This window comes from Talpa europaea (assembly GCF_964194135.1).
Source record: "Talpa europaea genome assembly, chromosome: 4".
In the NCBI taxonomy this organism is placed as follows: domain Eukaryota; kingdom Metazoa; phylum Chordata; class Mammalia; order Eulipotyphla; family Talpidae; genus Talpa; species Talpa europaea.
The window spans coordinates 120,613,637-120,630,965 of NC_140070.1; the positions used below are offsets into that span (position 1 = coordinate 120,613,637).

The 17,329-nt window shown below is 38.7% G+C and overlaps 1 protein-coding gene across 1 annotated transcript in view; it reads right to left on the reverse strand.

The window, feature by feature from the left end:
- Nucleotides 1-10,020: 10,020 nt before the first annotated feature.
- The window catches only part of KCNMB2 (potassium calcium-activated channel subfamily M regulatory beta subunit 2), a gene marked incomplete at both ends in the record, with an annotated part of 37,735 nt that continues 30,426 nt past the window's right edge, over nt 10,021-17,329 (reverse strand). The window contains one exon of the mRNA XM_084231738.1: nt 10,021-10,305. Within this exon, the coding sequence (XP_084087864.1) occupies nt 10,021-10,305 (285 nt within the window). The remainder of the gene's footprint in view (nt 10,306-17,329) is intronic.

The window sequence follows — 17,329 nt, forward strand, 5'->3', positions numbered from 1 at the left end:
TCCTTGCACCACCAGGGAGGCCCTCTATACTTCTATTTTTAAAGGGGTTTCTGGGATTTCAGGCAGTGGCTAGATGAGTTTCAACAGAAGGACTGAATCTCTTCTCTCACCACTTGGAGGTGAATGGAAAGCCTGTTCAGAGGATTTTCCTTCCAAGAAACTCGGGAACATGTGATATGGAATATCTCAACCCAGTCTCTTGATTCTCTATGCACATTATTTGGTTGACAGGGGTGTTATGATGTTATTAATCTCCTTGGAAATGACCTTAGTCATGGGATTTCATTTTTCAGTGCTAAAGCTGGGGCTAGTGTCAGAAAAAATTATAGGAGAGATGAAGCTTAAGAATTTTTTATTGACCATGCCATATTCACCTTTCTACCGTTTTTCTAAACCCTTAGTGTTCAATGCTAACAAATTAGTTTGTGCCTTTTTTATTACTTATAAGATAAAATATTTGCTGTCACTTCATGAATGGTTATTACATGCCACACATTTTGCTAAGCATTTTCTATATCATCCCATTTAAATTTATGATTTGGATATTAGTGCTGCACCTCCCCCTGCAGTGACCTTTAGGGCTAACCAGCCCTAGGTCCGGCTGGGCAACCAGAGTGCAGGGGAAGAACAGCAAAACCCTACCTGCTGCACCTCCCCCTGCAGTGATCTTTAGGAATGGCTTTTGCCATGGTCCCTAGATCAGGCTGGGCAACCAGCGTGGGGGGGGGGGGGAAACAGACTGAAGCAGAGGAAGTGCAGCGAAGTTCCCTGAAAAGGCAGAAGCTTATCAAAAGAACCACTACAAGAATGCTAAAAATCTTATCCCCTCTTTCTAGAACTACAAACTTTAATCCCTTATCTGTCTTTCTAAACTTCCTCCTTTCTTCTATAATGGTCATTGTTTGTTATGTAGATCACCTCCCTGATGGTGATAGACTGAGCCCATGAGCAAGCTAATTTCTTTGATATTCATTCCTGTGCTTTTGGAAAACATATATATACTGGTCACAGACTCAAAGAAAATTACACTCAGATTTTCACTCTTGAAGTGTGTCTGTTTGTCATTTCTTTCACGACGCCCTGACCACCCTGCACGCTTCTCTCAACCCTGAGGTGGCCTCATCGTCTACTGCTGTGCTGGTCCGCGGCATATTAGTATCCCCATTTTCCAGATGAAGAAACTGGTGCACAACAACGTATTTCCTTAAATCTTACAGTTAATGAGTGTAGAACCCAGATTCAAACTCAAAGCCAAATAAGTCCAAAGTCTGTGTGCTTATCGCTGAGTTAGACTACCTTCCTCTTCTTGGGCATTGTCCTATAAGTTTAAGACTCCCGTGAGAACTTATGTTGTATGTTCCCCTGAAGTCCTGCTCTTAAGTTTCTAGACTGATGGATGGCTCTAGGATGCATCAGCATGCTGAGGTACTGTTGTTTGAGAAAGACAGCATTGGTCATCTGCGGCTTTAATGTCAGGCCACGAGAATTTATAGTAGAAATGAACAGATTGCTAATGATGTCTTTTAAGATATTTTTGTCATTTAGGAAGATCTTTAGGTCACAATACAGGGAAAGTTACTTCATTTGTCATTTTTATTACTAATTCAATAATTCATTTGTTCATTTAGGTAACATTTATTGAGCCTCTCCCTTGTGCCAGGAATTGTATTAAACTAGGGATGAGAATATACAAACAAAATAGATGAAGAGGAATAAAAAACCCCCATGTTTTCAAGAATATTATAGGAATGCCAGAGAAATAACCCAAGACAATAATAAGGAATGAGAAATGTTTTCTTGGCAGGATGAAGTGGGGTTTTATTGAAGCATAAAAGATAGGCATCTAGCTTGAACATGTAGTGCTCAGGAATGACCTGGTGCAGACAAAGTTTCTCTAAAAGGATGGATGTGAGCTATCAGGTGTATAGAGGGGAGCTCAAAGAAGCGAGTTGAAGGCAAAAGACAATATGCAAATTCCCAAAGTTGTGAAAGAATTTGAAATGTTGGGATTGGCTGGTTGGATGGCTGAAGTGGAAGAGGTGTGAAGATAATGGTAGAAAGAATCTTGAGGGGCCATTTCATTCATGACCCCAGTCACTGGTAGCAGCAAGATGTTACTAGTTATTGGGGTATAATCCTTCCTAAACAAAGGCAGACTGTCATACTGTCATACTATAGTCCATTATTGAATGAAAGCCTCATCTTTTTTGCAGGTGTTGATTCCTCAATGGACCAGCTTGGGCTGGGCTTCACAGTTTTGTACAAAACAGAAGTGCAAATGGGGGCAAAGCCACATGAAGTTAGAAGACTTGCTATTATCTCAGGGGCTGCTGTTCAGGGATCACAGACTACATTGATATCAGAGGTAAAACAAACTTCTAGCTCTACCTTGTCTTCCAAGAGCTCCTTTGTGCATCCATAGGTTTTTTTTCTTAAATTAAGTTTAGTGGTAAATGCTGGCATTCTCTGAGGACACTCAACCATTAAAATATTACATTTTTTTTTTGTATTTTCAGACTTTTTAAAAAAGATTTATTTTTATTTATTGATGTAGACAAGAACCAGGGTGTAGGCCAGAGGAGCAGGGGGTGAGAGGATTCACCAGAGACAGTGGGGAGCAGAACAGGTGCATCTACTGAAATATACTGCTGTGGGGAGCAGTGGGCTAGACAGGAGAGTCTGCTGCACCATGTGGGTTGCTCCCTGGCTGGGGATAGAACTCATACCATAGTGGCTGTCAATAGTTTGATAGCACTGAGACTTTGACCCCTGCACCACCAGGGAGGCCCTATTTTCAGACTCTTTAATTCAAAGACTCATTCAATTTTTTCCCTTATTTACTTCTTCTTTTTTTTTTAAATTGAAGTGCCATTGTTTTACATCTTTGTTAGTGTTTTGACAGTATAGGGTTTCCCCCTAAGGGGTAGTCACTGTAGGGCACCCACCACTGTAGCACCTATAGTTTTTCCACCTTCCTTTCTCCCTGGTGTTTTCTCCCTACCATGTTCTCACTTTTCCTCTCCTCCCCCTCTGCATGGTGCTTCAGTGTGGAATATAGAGAAACCAAACAAAGGGGCAGATGAAGACAATCTCCAAAATGTTCCATTCTGAAAACGTGACAGTTGCTATTTCCACTCTTTCGTGATTTGGACTTGTATCTTCTCAAACATTCAGAGTGGAATCTTCCAATAAGCTTTGGATGTTTTCCAGGATAACTTGAGTGTTCTTGGTATTCAAAAGGTTATTTATTTAGCCAGATAGTGTGACATTTTCAAAGAAGCTTAGAGTTGAAAATCCAGCTTGCTGCGAATGGCCTTGACTGGCTGAATTGAACCTGCTTCTGGGATTTCCACTACAGATGCCTGCACTGTACTTAGGCACTTTCATTTTCTAGGAAAGCTGATATTTCCTGATACTTCAATAAAGCTGATTATGACTTTCTAGAAATGGACATAACTGTAGCATTGGCACAAAATTCTGTAATTGTTATACTTCTTGGATAAAAAGAGATGTAGTTTACATGCAGTGTGAGTCCCCAGTATGACCTCTGTGCTTACTTCTCAGTATTTGTAGATGTTAGTGCCAGCAGCTGAGTGCTTTTGATTAGAGACAGACACTGTTAATTGTTCCAAAATGATACTTCTGTCATGTTCAAGGACAGTGCAGGGATGACCTGCCGTGTTTGCTCACCACAGGAAGAAGCTAAGTGTCAGGGTTTGTAGCTGCTGGAATTTTAATGCAGCAAATGAAAGGGCTGAACTTGATGACTCTCCAACTAGAGGAGGCTGATGAGTTTGGGCAGACCTTAGTGGAGGGTATTATATAGAAGCTGAAATGTTGAAATCACGATATTGTTGCAGATGGTGGGTGAGATTGCAGAGGGTGAGGTTGCTCCTCTTGACTTCCTTGTGACAAGATCTCTCACTGCATGGCATGAGAAGATGTCATTTCCTTAAATGTTATTTTATGTGAGAAACCTAAGGAGTAGGGAGAGCCCACCCCTTCATCTCTTCACATGCTCCTTAAATGAATTTACTCCAAAATAAGTGGTAAATGAGGCAGTTGATTCTGTGCAAGGCCAAATCCGTATTCATCAATCCCAAAAGAGAAGGCTTTTAAGAAAAACACAAATTCTTTAATATCTGATGGGTAGTCATAGTTGCTTAAATAAGATTTTCTAATTCCTATTCTTTTCCCCTATATTATCATTCCTCTCTTTCCTTTTGAAGTAGGTCTGTTTGCTATCAACTCTCTTATTGCATTATCTTCTACCTCTAAGGGAACTTTTCTCCTGTTGAAACTAAAATATTTCTGCATCTCTCTCATTAAGTGAAACATCAATTTTTTTTCATTTACATTTGATGAGATAACTAGGGGAGTCAGAAAAATTGCGAAGTAAATTCTGAGTGCTGTTTCTTATTCTGTTACCCTCTCAGTAACACATACTTTTTCTCCTTCAATCAAAAATGTGCTGAAGGAATTTGATATGAGTTTGTCTCAGTTGTCTGTGGCAGGCATCAGTTGATCTTATTTGTCTAGCAGCACTTCCTCTCTTTTTTATCATATACCAGTTTCCTTTGGGAATTTTTGACCGCCTGCCTAATGTGGCTGCAAATAACATGCCTTGACCCTATCGTTACAGGGGTGGGCCTGGTGGTGGACAAGAGACACAAAGAAAATGGCATTTGTGAGGACTAATAAATGCTGGGTTTTCTCCTTTTGTGATTAATCATAGATACAAGGCATGAGAAGAAGGCATTTCCTTAAATGTTATTTTATATGAGAAACCTAAAGAGTAGGGAGAGCCTACCCCTTCATCTCTTCACATGCTCCTTAAATGAATTTAATTCATTTAATGTTCCTTAAATGTGAATTTGTTGATTTGGGGGACCATCTTTGCTGTTGTATGAAGATTAAGAATATAACCAAGAGAAGAAAGAGAACTAAGAGAGATCGAGAGTGAGCGAGAGAGATTTATGAAAGGAAGTTGTGTCTTCTAGCTAAAGAAATTTCTGGTACTGCTAATGGTACTAGTAGATGGTGAGATTGTATAGGGGACAATGAAGGCTTCTCCATGACCCAATATCATACTGTGTTGGTAATGAATCACATTACAAGTTACAAGTACTTGGGGAATGGATTTGTTTTAGAAAACTAGGCTAAAGAACAGTTCTGGAATTCCTAATTAAATGGTTATATTGTTTGCGAGAACAACTCCTATTTATACTTATATGAAATACTTGTTCAAAAGTGACTACTAGAATTCACAGATGGACATTTCCTTCTACTCCTTTGGCATTGCACAGGTGAATGGCACCTAAACCATGATAAAATTATGGCCTAATTATAGCAACATTTTGTTAGGAACGTATCTTGCTTCTAAGTATTCTGGTTACTTAGTCATATGACTTAGTCTGGTTTTCATACATTTGAATATGAAAATTATGTAGAATTTCAGACAGTGTTAGCTTTCAAAAAGCCAAATCATGGGCAAGAGTGTGCAGGACTAAAATTCAAAAGGACAACAGAAGGGTCAGCTAGCTCATTAATTTTGTTCATCCACGAATGTTTAGTCTCTAATGGGTATTTACTTAACCCTTTAAATTGGTGTCATGTTTGCTACACTAATAAATTTCCCTCTCTGTTATAATTCTGGCTGAATGAGTTCTTTTCTTTCCACGGTCTTATGTGAAAAAATGGAAGTTTACTCTACTCTCATTCCTTTCTCTATTTTATTTTTTAAAAAATTTCAAAAGATTTATTTATGCATACAGAGCTGGGGCCAGAAGTGTGTGTGGGGGTGTGTGAGAGGATTCACCAGAGACAGAGTGGGGAGCAGAACAGGTGGATTGACTGAAATACACTGCTGAGGGGAGCAGCGGGCGAGACAGGAGAGTTCTGCTGCATCTTGTGTGTTGCTCCCTGGCTGGGGATGGAACTCGTGCCGCCATAGTTGCAGATTGCTTTATAGTGTTGATGCTTAACCCCTTGCACCACCAGGGAGGCCCCACTTTCTCCATTTTTGCATAAAACTACAGTAATAGATTAAGTCAATGACAGGAATATTGCTCTGATTTTGTGTGAGTTCAATGAGTAAATATTACAGGGAGGCAGATTTCATGTTATTATTAGGAAAACTGCCTAGAATTGTGGAAGGGTTCAAATAGTAAATATCCCCAACACTAGAGGATTCCTGTCAAGGATGCTGTAGAAGGATATATGCACTGGTGTGAGTTTTGAGTGAAACAGCTATCCCCGAGAGACTATATTCTACTAGAGGTTATAGCAATACTCTTACTATTTTACTATTAATAATAATAGTTACCATTTGATAAACATCTATTATATGTTATACACACTCTTAGGCGTTTTGCAGATGCATCCTGGGAAGTCAAGGAACAACATTCTGTAGATATTATCCCCACTCTAGGGCATTAGAGACCTAACTGTTCTTGATTTTTTTTTGTGTGTGCTATCTCAAACATTCTAGTAGATTACAAACTCATTCTTAAAAGAATAGGCAATGTTGGATACTTGTATTATTCCTTACAGTTCCTGCAAAAGTGGGAGGGTGGTGCAAATTCAACTTAAAATTTGTCTGGCCAGTCTGCTGTGTATCCTGTTGACACCTTTTCAAGAGTCCCAAAACTGTTCTTTGAATCACGTGGTACAAACATTGGAGTTGTTGCTGCATAAGTGCTAGATTGTCCTTACATGAGGAAAAGAGAGAAAAATAGAAACTGAGAAAAGGAAAAATGTCCTATCTTTAATCGTCTCCTCTACCCCACTAGGACAATAAGAACTACCTTACTTGCTAAAACATTGTTCATGTCCACATCATGCTGGTGGTGGTGATGCAGAAATTTAATTATGCAAGTGATATAGCAAATGCCTTCTTAAAATTGTTGTATTAACTCACTTTAATTTATTGCTCATATTATTTTGGTGTCCAACTGTTGCCTCTGGTAATGTCAGAGAAATTATTACAGTGTCGAGATGTTTTACTCACAGGAATGTGTAAAATGTTTCTGGCTAGACATACTGAAAATAATATCTGTTATATAAATATTTGTATAATAACTTTTTGGGTCATTCATAGAAATGAGAAAAGAGTAATTTTCTGGTTCCCTAAGTGTCATGTGGTCTACATAAGAGGTATTTTGTTTTGCCTGCACCATCTTTACTATCAGCCAGTGTTTCACCAATTTTTTATTATAGCTATTTGGAAGCAGTCATTGATGTGTCTACTGTTTTCTGGGTTTTAATATAATTCCAACTCAGGGAATCTGAAATCACTAAAGTTTTAGATGGGATGTGCCAATTTGATAATGAAAGTGATTTTGAAGCACAGAAAACCAGTGGGGGAACTTATCCTTGTTGAATAATATGGAAACTCAGAGCTCTGCTTCAGGCAGGTGTAAAGAAAACTCGGGGCCCTAATGAAGAGGCAATGGCTTATGGGAATATCAGTAGGGGTGCTGTTTTTAATCCATGGACTGATACGTGTAGATTCTACCTGAAAACCTATATGCAGAAAGTTGGAGATAGTTGTCATTCCTCTTTCTATATTCCTAGCATATAATGTTAGTGTTAAGAGGGACCTTACTGGTTAGCTGGCCTCACATCCTAATTTGGAAGTTAACATATTCAAGAGACTAATTGGGAAACCTAAAGTCACCCAGTTACCATGTCTTGAATAAATTTTTTGACTTTAATGCTCTTTCTTCTTCATCCTTATAATCCCTTCCAAACCTCAGCATCCCTCTGTGTTGACCCCCACCCACCAGCAGTATAACTGATTATTTTAACAGGAAGCTGGAATCGGAGCATTTTCTCAGCTCTCTACCATCTTAAGATCTGTGTAACCAGGGGAAGTAACAGCTCTGAACCTCAACTTTCTTATCTGTAAAATAGAATGATGATAGTATTTTCTCCAATAGGGTTATATAAAGAGTAAATTAAATAACACATGCAAAGAATTTAAAGCATTATTATTAATCTCAGTTCTTTTCCCTTTAATGATGAGCATTTACTTGTATATACATTGATCTTGCTTAAAAGAGGTGCTGCTTTTTTGGGATTCGAAGAGGCACTAATTTTTTTTTTTGGTGTCATTTTGAGATTTCTATATTTTTATCTGCAACATCAGTTGGGAATTTAAAATTATAAATCCAGAGGGGATGGGAAACTCATCTAATAATTTCACTTGAATATATTTTACCTTGATTCATTTAAAGCAAAATCCAGGAATATTAGAGATTATGCAATTTCAGCTCCATAACCACAAGAGTTTCTATTTTTAAAGATTTTAAGTTAGTGCAGGCATAGAGTTTTCCATATTTCTCAAATATTCTTAATGTGTATGTATATTCTTAACATGTATTTATTCCTAACAGGTAGTGAAAAAGGAACTTTATAGTATCTTTTAATACCAATGTACTGAATCATATTTATGGACTACATGGCTTTGTCAGGTTAGAATATAAGAGGCATTCAAACCTTGTTGATTTAATGGATTTTTAAAAATTTTAATTACACATTTGAAGTCCTAATTACACCCTAGGGATTTATTTGCTTATGAAAAGTCAAACTATGAATTACAATATCACAGAATACTTTCCACTTCATCAGATTAGTTTCACCATTCATTCTACAAGTATGATTTGTAAAATTTTGCAATACTTAGAAAACTTTGATACTACATTACAAAAGATACTGAAATATAGATGAGAAAGATACATGTTTGTCTTCTCCTTTTGCTACTGATATTAAATAAAAGATGGAATGTTTTTGTTTAAAACAAGTCCCTCATCCCCCACCCCTCCCAACACAATAAATAAATGGCCATGTGACCTTAGGCTTCCTTTAAATCTGATATTCAGTGTCAGTGTGTGTTAGGAAAAAAAGATCTATTCTGTGTATAAAATGTAGCAACAAAAACAAAGGGAATTGTAAATAGAAAAATAAAACATGTAGAGGAGTTACATACTCTGTGCACAAAGCTTTAAAACCCTGATAGGGAACACTTATCAGAAAGAGACTACACACGTAGGAAAAAACATAAATTCCCAAAGAGCAATATTATAACACGTTCATTTATCACAATAGATTTACTCATTGAAATCATTCAACTAGTCTCGACCAGCAAGTAGGATCTTAATTTTACCATCCTAATAGTTCAGTTGAAATGGAATAAAGACTTTCACACACTATTTTAGCGACAAACTTTCCTGCAATTATTAAGGAATATCTAGTCAACATTCAGTCAGTTCATTGGAAATGAAACTCCTTGTAAATGTCATCTCCTCACACAGTAGCAGGGTCTTGAATGGAAAAGGGCTCTATTCATTCTGTATTTAAATCACAGGAAGAGATTATAGAATTAGTTAACAAAACAGCTTTTTTTTTTTTGAAATCAGTTAGAAAAGTTTAAATTATAAATTAACTGTAACGAAAGAAAAATAGCTGGCTGGATTTTCCCTCTTCTTTACAGTGATATGGTAGAAATATAAGGAAAATGCATAATTTCCTCTAGTTAGGAAACCTAAATAAATCCCTTCACCTGCTACAGGGCTCAGCTTTGAATAAGAAAAGAAAAAAAAATATTTTTGGCTGCAGCTTTAGTGAACAATGAATGATGAAAAATATTGCAGGAATATCTTGTAGAGATCTGACAACTCAGAACCTGGACCCGATCATAATGATACTGTCTACATCCTTCCACAAAGCGTGGCAAATGAATAACTGAGCCCTATTTTGGCAGAAGGAGGGAAGGAAGTACTAGTTCCAGCATCAAAACAAGAATATGGAAACAACCAACTAACACAAAAGAGTTATTTCTTCTCCTGAATAACAGAGACATATTTGCATATAAGACAGCTTTTGCATTATTGCTCTACATATAAGAATATATTACGGAACTCATAACAGACTGCACATTACAAACTTAAGGTTCTTTGGTGAAGAATGAAAGAAAACAGTATTTGAGATTTAAAGAAAATATTCTCATCCACTTTTGCTTTATCTATTGATCCTCTGGATCCTCTCACAGAGCAGGGAGAGGTACTGTGTCAGTTTCACCATGGCAACAATCACCACACCCCCAGCCATCATACATGTTGGCCAGAAGAGTGAATGGAACAGCACGTTGGAACTGTAGAGTTTGGTCAGGATGACACTCCTCTGGTTTCCTTCTGGATCAGAATAGCAGGAAAAGTGTTGGTACTTCCTGAAGTTTTCCATGACAACATTCACCAGAGACATGGATTCTTCAAAGTTTTTCCCACACTTTGGGATATAGGAGCACTGTGGAAAATGAGATAAATTGTCACCAGAGATAATCTGTGTGTGTGTGTGTGTGTGTGTGTGTGTGTGGTACTAGGTGGGGGTATTGAGGCAACCTAGTGATCCATGAAATAACCATGATGATTATTCATTTCATATTCAGAGCAGTGCCTCCAGAAACCCTAACACTCACACATTGATTATAGCAATGTATTCCAGCATCTAGACAAGAGGTGCCTTAATAGTACACCACATATTATTTAATTATTGATTAAAATCTAATAACTAATGGATTATTTTTGCCACAATTAAGCATGGTAGCTTTCACTTATTCCTCATTGAATGTGTTTTTTCATATTGTGATACCGACACAATCAGTGTCAACCTTTTTGCACAATCAGTGTCAACCTTTTTGTCTTTTGTCTGTCCACAATTGCTCATATAATCGGCACTGAAAGCTACCAGTTCTGTCAGGAAAACTAGTTTACTCTTTTCTTGTTGCCTTGGTTTAACTTATTGAACCAAGTCACCTGGATCTCTCCGCTTCTATGGTCAAGAAAATAGCTATACCTCTGCAAGTTGCTGAAAAAAGAATCTGGGAAAGTATCAAGATACTGGATAGAGAGATCTGATAAATGGTTCATGCTCAGCTAGCATGCTAAAATAACTTTCTATAAGTGGAGAGTAAGTAACAGAATTAAATCAGTTTACTCTTCAACAAGCAGGTATCTGATGACTTACAATATCTTTCCTTTGATCTTTTCAACTGTTATTATTTTTTCGTTATCTCTCCTCAACACATCTCTCCTTCATTTTTATGCATACACTTATATCATTTGGTTTCTTTGTGTCTTTCTTTTCCTTCCCAGTCTCCATCCCCACACCTCAGGCTTGCTTTGTATTTTTCCCTCTACTTCATGCTCTGTTCTTCCTTTTCCATCTTTTCTGTCTTCTCTGTATACAGATGGAATGAAAGGACTTCTTTGCAGCTTTTATTTTTGCTACTTATTGGATTTACTTTTTATTTTTAAAGATTTATTTATTTATACAAGCACTGGGTACAGTTAGACACGCAGGAGGGTGAGAGAATCACCAGAGCCAGAATGGGGAGCAAAGCAGGCAGAAGGACCAAAGTACACTGCTGAGGGGAGCAGCGGGTGGCAGGAGAGGTCTGCGTGCCATGTGGGACCCTCCTCTGGTGGCCAGGGAGCAGCTGGGGATCGAACTGGCGCTGCAGAGGCTGCGGGCAGCTTCGCAACCCAGCGCTCAACCGCTGCGCCACCGGGGAGGCCCAACTTATTGGATATACTTTTGAATATGTTTTCCTAACTTAAAAAGCAGCCTCTGAGGAGATAGTCTCTCCAACCCTCTCTCCTCAGTTTGTAAACGGGTAGTAATAAATAGAAAAAAAAGTGATTTAAGTCACTTGTCTGGGAGGTGTCTGATCCTTGGTTACTTCGTTCCTTTTTCTATGGCCAGTTCTCCCAATGGGAAAAACAAATATCTCTACACCTTCTTTTCCACATTAGTTAAATTTTACATACTAATTTAATGGATTTATTAGAATTGAATTCTGTTGTGACAAGATCACTTATATATAGTGTTTTAGTGTGAATTAAAAAAAACTATGCCTCTGCTCTAAAATGCCATGGTTTTTTCTTGAAAGATTGTCCAAATACATTGATTTCATAGAAAAACCCTACACATTCCCCGCCCCCCAGGAGGAGACCAGCACCAGCACACAGCCCCGGCCGCCCGGTAAGCTTACGCGGAAAGCAGAGCGCGGAAAAAGCAGACGCGGATCCGGATCGGATCGCAGCTGCCCAGGTCCCCGCGCCTTCGACCTAGGCTTGTGGGGAGACCGCGCGGAGGCCCTCCCTGAGTGAGCAGGAACAAGGCGCCCAGGCAGGGAAGCGGGATTCAAAAGGCGCCATTCCCGCGCCACTGATCTGGGCTACAGCCCGCGTCCTGGAACTGAGGGCTTTGGAACTGAGACCCGGGGCACGAAATTAGGGGCGTGGGTTCCCCACGATGGTGGGGCACAAGGCAGACACAGCACCCCAAAGCCGTTGAGGTGTACCCTACCATCCCCGCTCTGCTCCCTGTCCCATGGGGTGGAAAATCAGCTCCCCAAGGGCTCTAGGAGAGATCTCTGGCGCCACCGAGCGACTTGAAGCCAGCACAGGCTCCTGAAGGAGCTAGTGGCCAGCTGGGGAGTTAGCCCACACCGGGCCCCTTCCGAACAAGTAGTCTGAACCCACAGGGAGAGCGAGCACCCACAGCCGGGGCAGACCAGGCACGCAGAAGAGTGTGCCTGAGACCAGACGCGCAGGGAGTGTGTCCCACATCACCATTTTAGAACAGGGACATTTCTTCAGTAAAGACTACCTGCAGAAGGCTTCCTCAGGAGCCAGAGGTGAGCGGGGGAAGTTTGCCCACGCCAGACCCCCTCTGGCCTGCAGTCCAAGCCCAGAGGGGAGCAGGAACCCACCACCGGGGCAGACCAGGCGCACAGGGGAGTGTGTCACCACATCGGCATTTTAGAACAGGGACCTTTCTCCAGTAAAGACTGCTTGAAACTGACAGATGACTCCTGGAGGAACCAGAGGGGAACAGAGAAGCCCACCCAAGATGCCGGCCAGTCCCAACAACATAGTGTCCCAACGCATACGGCAAATTAGAAAACAGACAGTAGGGAGGAGAAGAACCACACGCAACCTAGCAACTCTCCAGAGAAAAAGCACACCACAAAAAGAAAACCAGCCCCCAGATTGCAACGACAATAACTTGGAAGAATTTCTGAGCCTTCCAGAAAGAGAATTTAAAATTGCCGTGATTAAAAAACTGACAGAAGTCATAAAGGAAAACAATGATAAGGGAAAAATAATCAACGATCAGAAGAATGCAATTGAGTCCCTAGAGAGTGAAAACAATGGTCAGAAGAAAGAAATTGAGTCCCTAAAGAGGGAAGTAAAAGAAATGCAGGAGATCAAAGAATTAATGGAAGAACTAAAGAATTCTGGGAAAAGCAATGAAAGCAGAATAGATGAAATGGAAGAACGAATAAGTAATCTTGAAGACACAGAAATAAAAAGAACCAAAACAGAAAAGGAAAGAGAAGTACGAAGGAAAAAGAACGAGGAAAGACTTCGGGAACTATCTGACTCCATGAGGAAAGGAAATATAAGAGTTATAGGAATATCAGAAGGAAAGGAGAGAGATGTAGGAACAGAGAAAATATTCAAAGAGATAATTGAAGAGAACTTCCCAAATGTGAAGAAGGAGCTGAAAATTGATATACAAGAAGCAAGAAGAACACCAAACTTCCACGACGAAAGGAAAAATACAGCAAGACACATAATAGTAAAGCTCCCAAGAATCCAGGACAAGGAAAAAATAATGAAGCTGGCAAGAGGGAAGAAACAGATAACATTCAAAGGAAAACCAATCAGGCTGACATCAGACTTCTCCGAAGAAACACTACGGGCAAGGAGAGAGTGGAGGGACATAGTCAACAGACTCCAAGAAAACAGATGCCAACCAAGAATACTCTATCCCGCAAAGCTCTCCTTCCTCTTTGAAGAAAGAATATGGACCTTCCCAGACAAACAGAATCTCCGGAATTTCATTGCAACTAAACCCCCACTCCAAAAAATACTACAAGGAGTCCTAAAGCCAGAACCTCAGAGGGACGAATAACAATGAAAGAAGGCCAAAAAAAAAAAAGTTATTAAAAGAATAAATAAATAAAATCAAAGGAAAGACAAACACAATGGCAAATACAGATGTTAACATATCAATATTAACTCTAAATGTAAATGGACTAAACTCTTCAATAAAAAGACACAGAGTTGCAGCCTGGATTAAGAAACAAAACCCAACCTTTTGCTGTCTCCAGGAAACACATTTAGCTACAAAAGATAAAAATAGGCTCAAAGTTAAAGGATGGAAAACAATCCTACAAGCAAATGGACCAAAAAAGAAAGCAGGAACAGCTATACTTATATCAGATAAAACAGATTTCAAACTCAAAAAGATAAAAAGAGACCCCAATGGTCACTACATTATGATCAAGGGGACAATACTTCAAGAAGAAATAACACTCATTAACATATACTCACCAAACGAAGGAGCACCAAAATATATCAGACAACTGTTGTCCTCTCTGAAAACAGACATCAGAGAAAACACATACGTAGTGGGAGACTTCAACACACCACTATCAACAATGGATAGATCAACAAGACAAAAAATAAGTAAAGAAACCAAAGCTCTAAATAAGGACCTAGAGCAATTGGGCTTAACAGATATCTATAGAACACTAAACCCCAAAAAAACGGAGTACACATTTTTCTCAAGCGCACACGGATCATTCTCCAGGATCGATCACATACTGGGGCACAAGACAAACATCAACAGATACACCAAGATTGAAATCATATCAACCATCTTTTCTGACCATGAAGGCATCAAACTAGAAATAAACCATAAAAAGAAGGCAAGGAACTTTCCTACCTCATGGAGATTAAAAACCACACTACTGGAAGACCACTGGACTAATGAGGAGATCAAAGAAGAGATTAAAAAATTTTTTGAATTGAACGACAAGGAGGACACCAATATCCTAAATGTATGGGATGCAGCAAAAGGAGTAATAAGAGGAAAATATATAGCAATAGAAGCTCACATCAAGAAACAAGAAAGAACTCAAAGAAACAACCTAATCTCGAAGCTCAAAGATCTAGAAAAAGAACAACAAAAAAACCCCAAAACCAGTAGAAGAAAAGAAATAATAAAAACCAAAGCAGAAATAAATGAAATTGAAACTAAAAAAACAATCCAAAAGATCAATGAAACCAAGAGCTGGTTATTTGAAAAAATCAATAAAATAGACAAACCCCTAGCCAGGCTCACAAAGGAAAAAAGGGAGAAAGCACAAATAAACAGGATCATCAATGAAAGAGGAGAAATCACAACGGACACAGCAGAAATCAAAAGAATAATCAGTAACTACTATGAACAGTTATATGGAAACAAGTTTAACAATCTAGAGGAGACGGACAAATTCCTACAACTCTACAATCACCCAAAGCTAGATAAAGAAGAAATAGAACACCTAAACAGACCAATTACAATTAGCGAAATTGAAATGGTAATCAAAAACCTCCCCATAAACAAAAGCCCAGGACCTGATGGATTTACAAATGAATTCTACCAAACATTCAGAGACGAATTAGTGCCTATCCTTCACAAACTCTTCCAAAAAATTGAGAAGGAAGGGACAATACCAAACACGTTCTATGAAGCCAACATTACACTAATACCAAAACCGAACAAGGACAACACAAAAAAGGAAAACTACAGGCCAATCTCCCTAATGAACACTGATGCAAAAATCCTCAATAAAATTTTAGCTATCAGAATCCAACAATGTATCCATAAGATAATTCACCATGACCAAGTAGGATTCATTCCAGGGACACAAGGATGGTTTAACATCCGAAAATCAATCAACGTTATCCAACACATCAACAAAAAGAAATATAAAAACCATATGATAATATCAATAGATGCCGAGAAAGCTTTCGACAAAGTGCAACACCCATTCATGATAAAAGCCCTTGAAATTCTTGGGATACAAGGAACATACCTCAACATCATAAAGGCCATCTATGACAAGCCAACAGCCAGTATCATTCTCAATGGTGAAAAGCTGAAAGCAATTCCATTAAGATCTGGAACAAGACAAGGATGTCCACTCTCACCACTGCTTTTCAATATAATACTGGAAGTCCTAGCCAGGGCAATAAGACAAGAGAAAGACATCCAAGGAATCCAAATAGGAAAAGAAGAAGTCAAACTATCACTATTTGCAGACGATATGATATTATACATAGAGAACCCCAAAAACTCCACAGAAAAGCTAATTCAACTCATCAATCAGTTCAGTAAAGTGGCAGGATACAAAATCAACACGCAAAAGTCAGTAGCCTTCCTATACACAAACAATAAATCTGAAGAAGAAGAAATCAAAAAAACCATCCCTTTTGTTATTGAAACAAAAAAAATCAAATATTTGGGAATAAATCTAACAAAAGAGGTAAAGGACCTATACAAAGAAAACTATAAAACACTGATAAAAGAAATAGAAGAAGACACAAAGAAATGGAGAGACATCCCCTGCTCATGGATTGGAAGAATAAACATTATTAAAATGGCCATCCTTCCAAAAGCAATATACAGATTAAATGCTATTCCAATCAAAATTTCAATGTCATTCTTCAAAGAAATAGAACAATTATTGATGAAATTCATATGGAATCACAAAAAACCCCGAATAGCCAAAGCTCTCCTGAAAAAAAAAAGAAGGGAATGGAGGCATCACACTCCCAGACTTCAAACTCTACTACAAAGCCATAATCATCAAAACTGCATGGTATTGGAACAAGAACAGACATACAGACCAATGGAATCGAATAGAAAATCCAGAAATAAACCCACAGATTTATGGTCAACTAATCTTTGACAAAGGAGCAAAGACTATGCATTGGAGCAAAGAAAGTTTGTTCAATAAATGGTGCTGGGAAAACTGGGTCGCTACATGCAAAAGAATGAAGCTTGACCACTACCTCACACCATACACAAAAATCAACTCAAAATGGATTAAACAACTAGACATAAGACCTGAAAACATAAAATATATAGAAGGAAATATAGGCGAAACACTACGTGATTTGCACATCAAAGACATCTTTACAGACACATCACCCAAAGCAGTGATAGTGAAGGCAAAGATAAACAGCTGGGACTACATCAAATTAAAGAGCTTTTGCACAGCAAAAGAGACAATAACAAAAACAAAGAGAAACCCCACCAACTGGGAGAACATTTTTGCACCCAACACTAATGATAAAGGACTGATCACAAAAATCTGCAAAGAGCTGATGAGACTCAACAACAACAAAGAAAATAATCCAGTCAAAAAATGGGCAGAAGAGCTAAAAAGAAACTTCTCTGAAGAGGAAATGCAAATGGCCAACAGGCA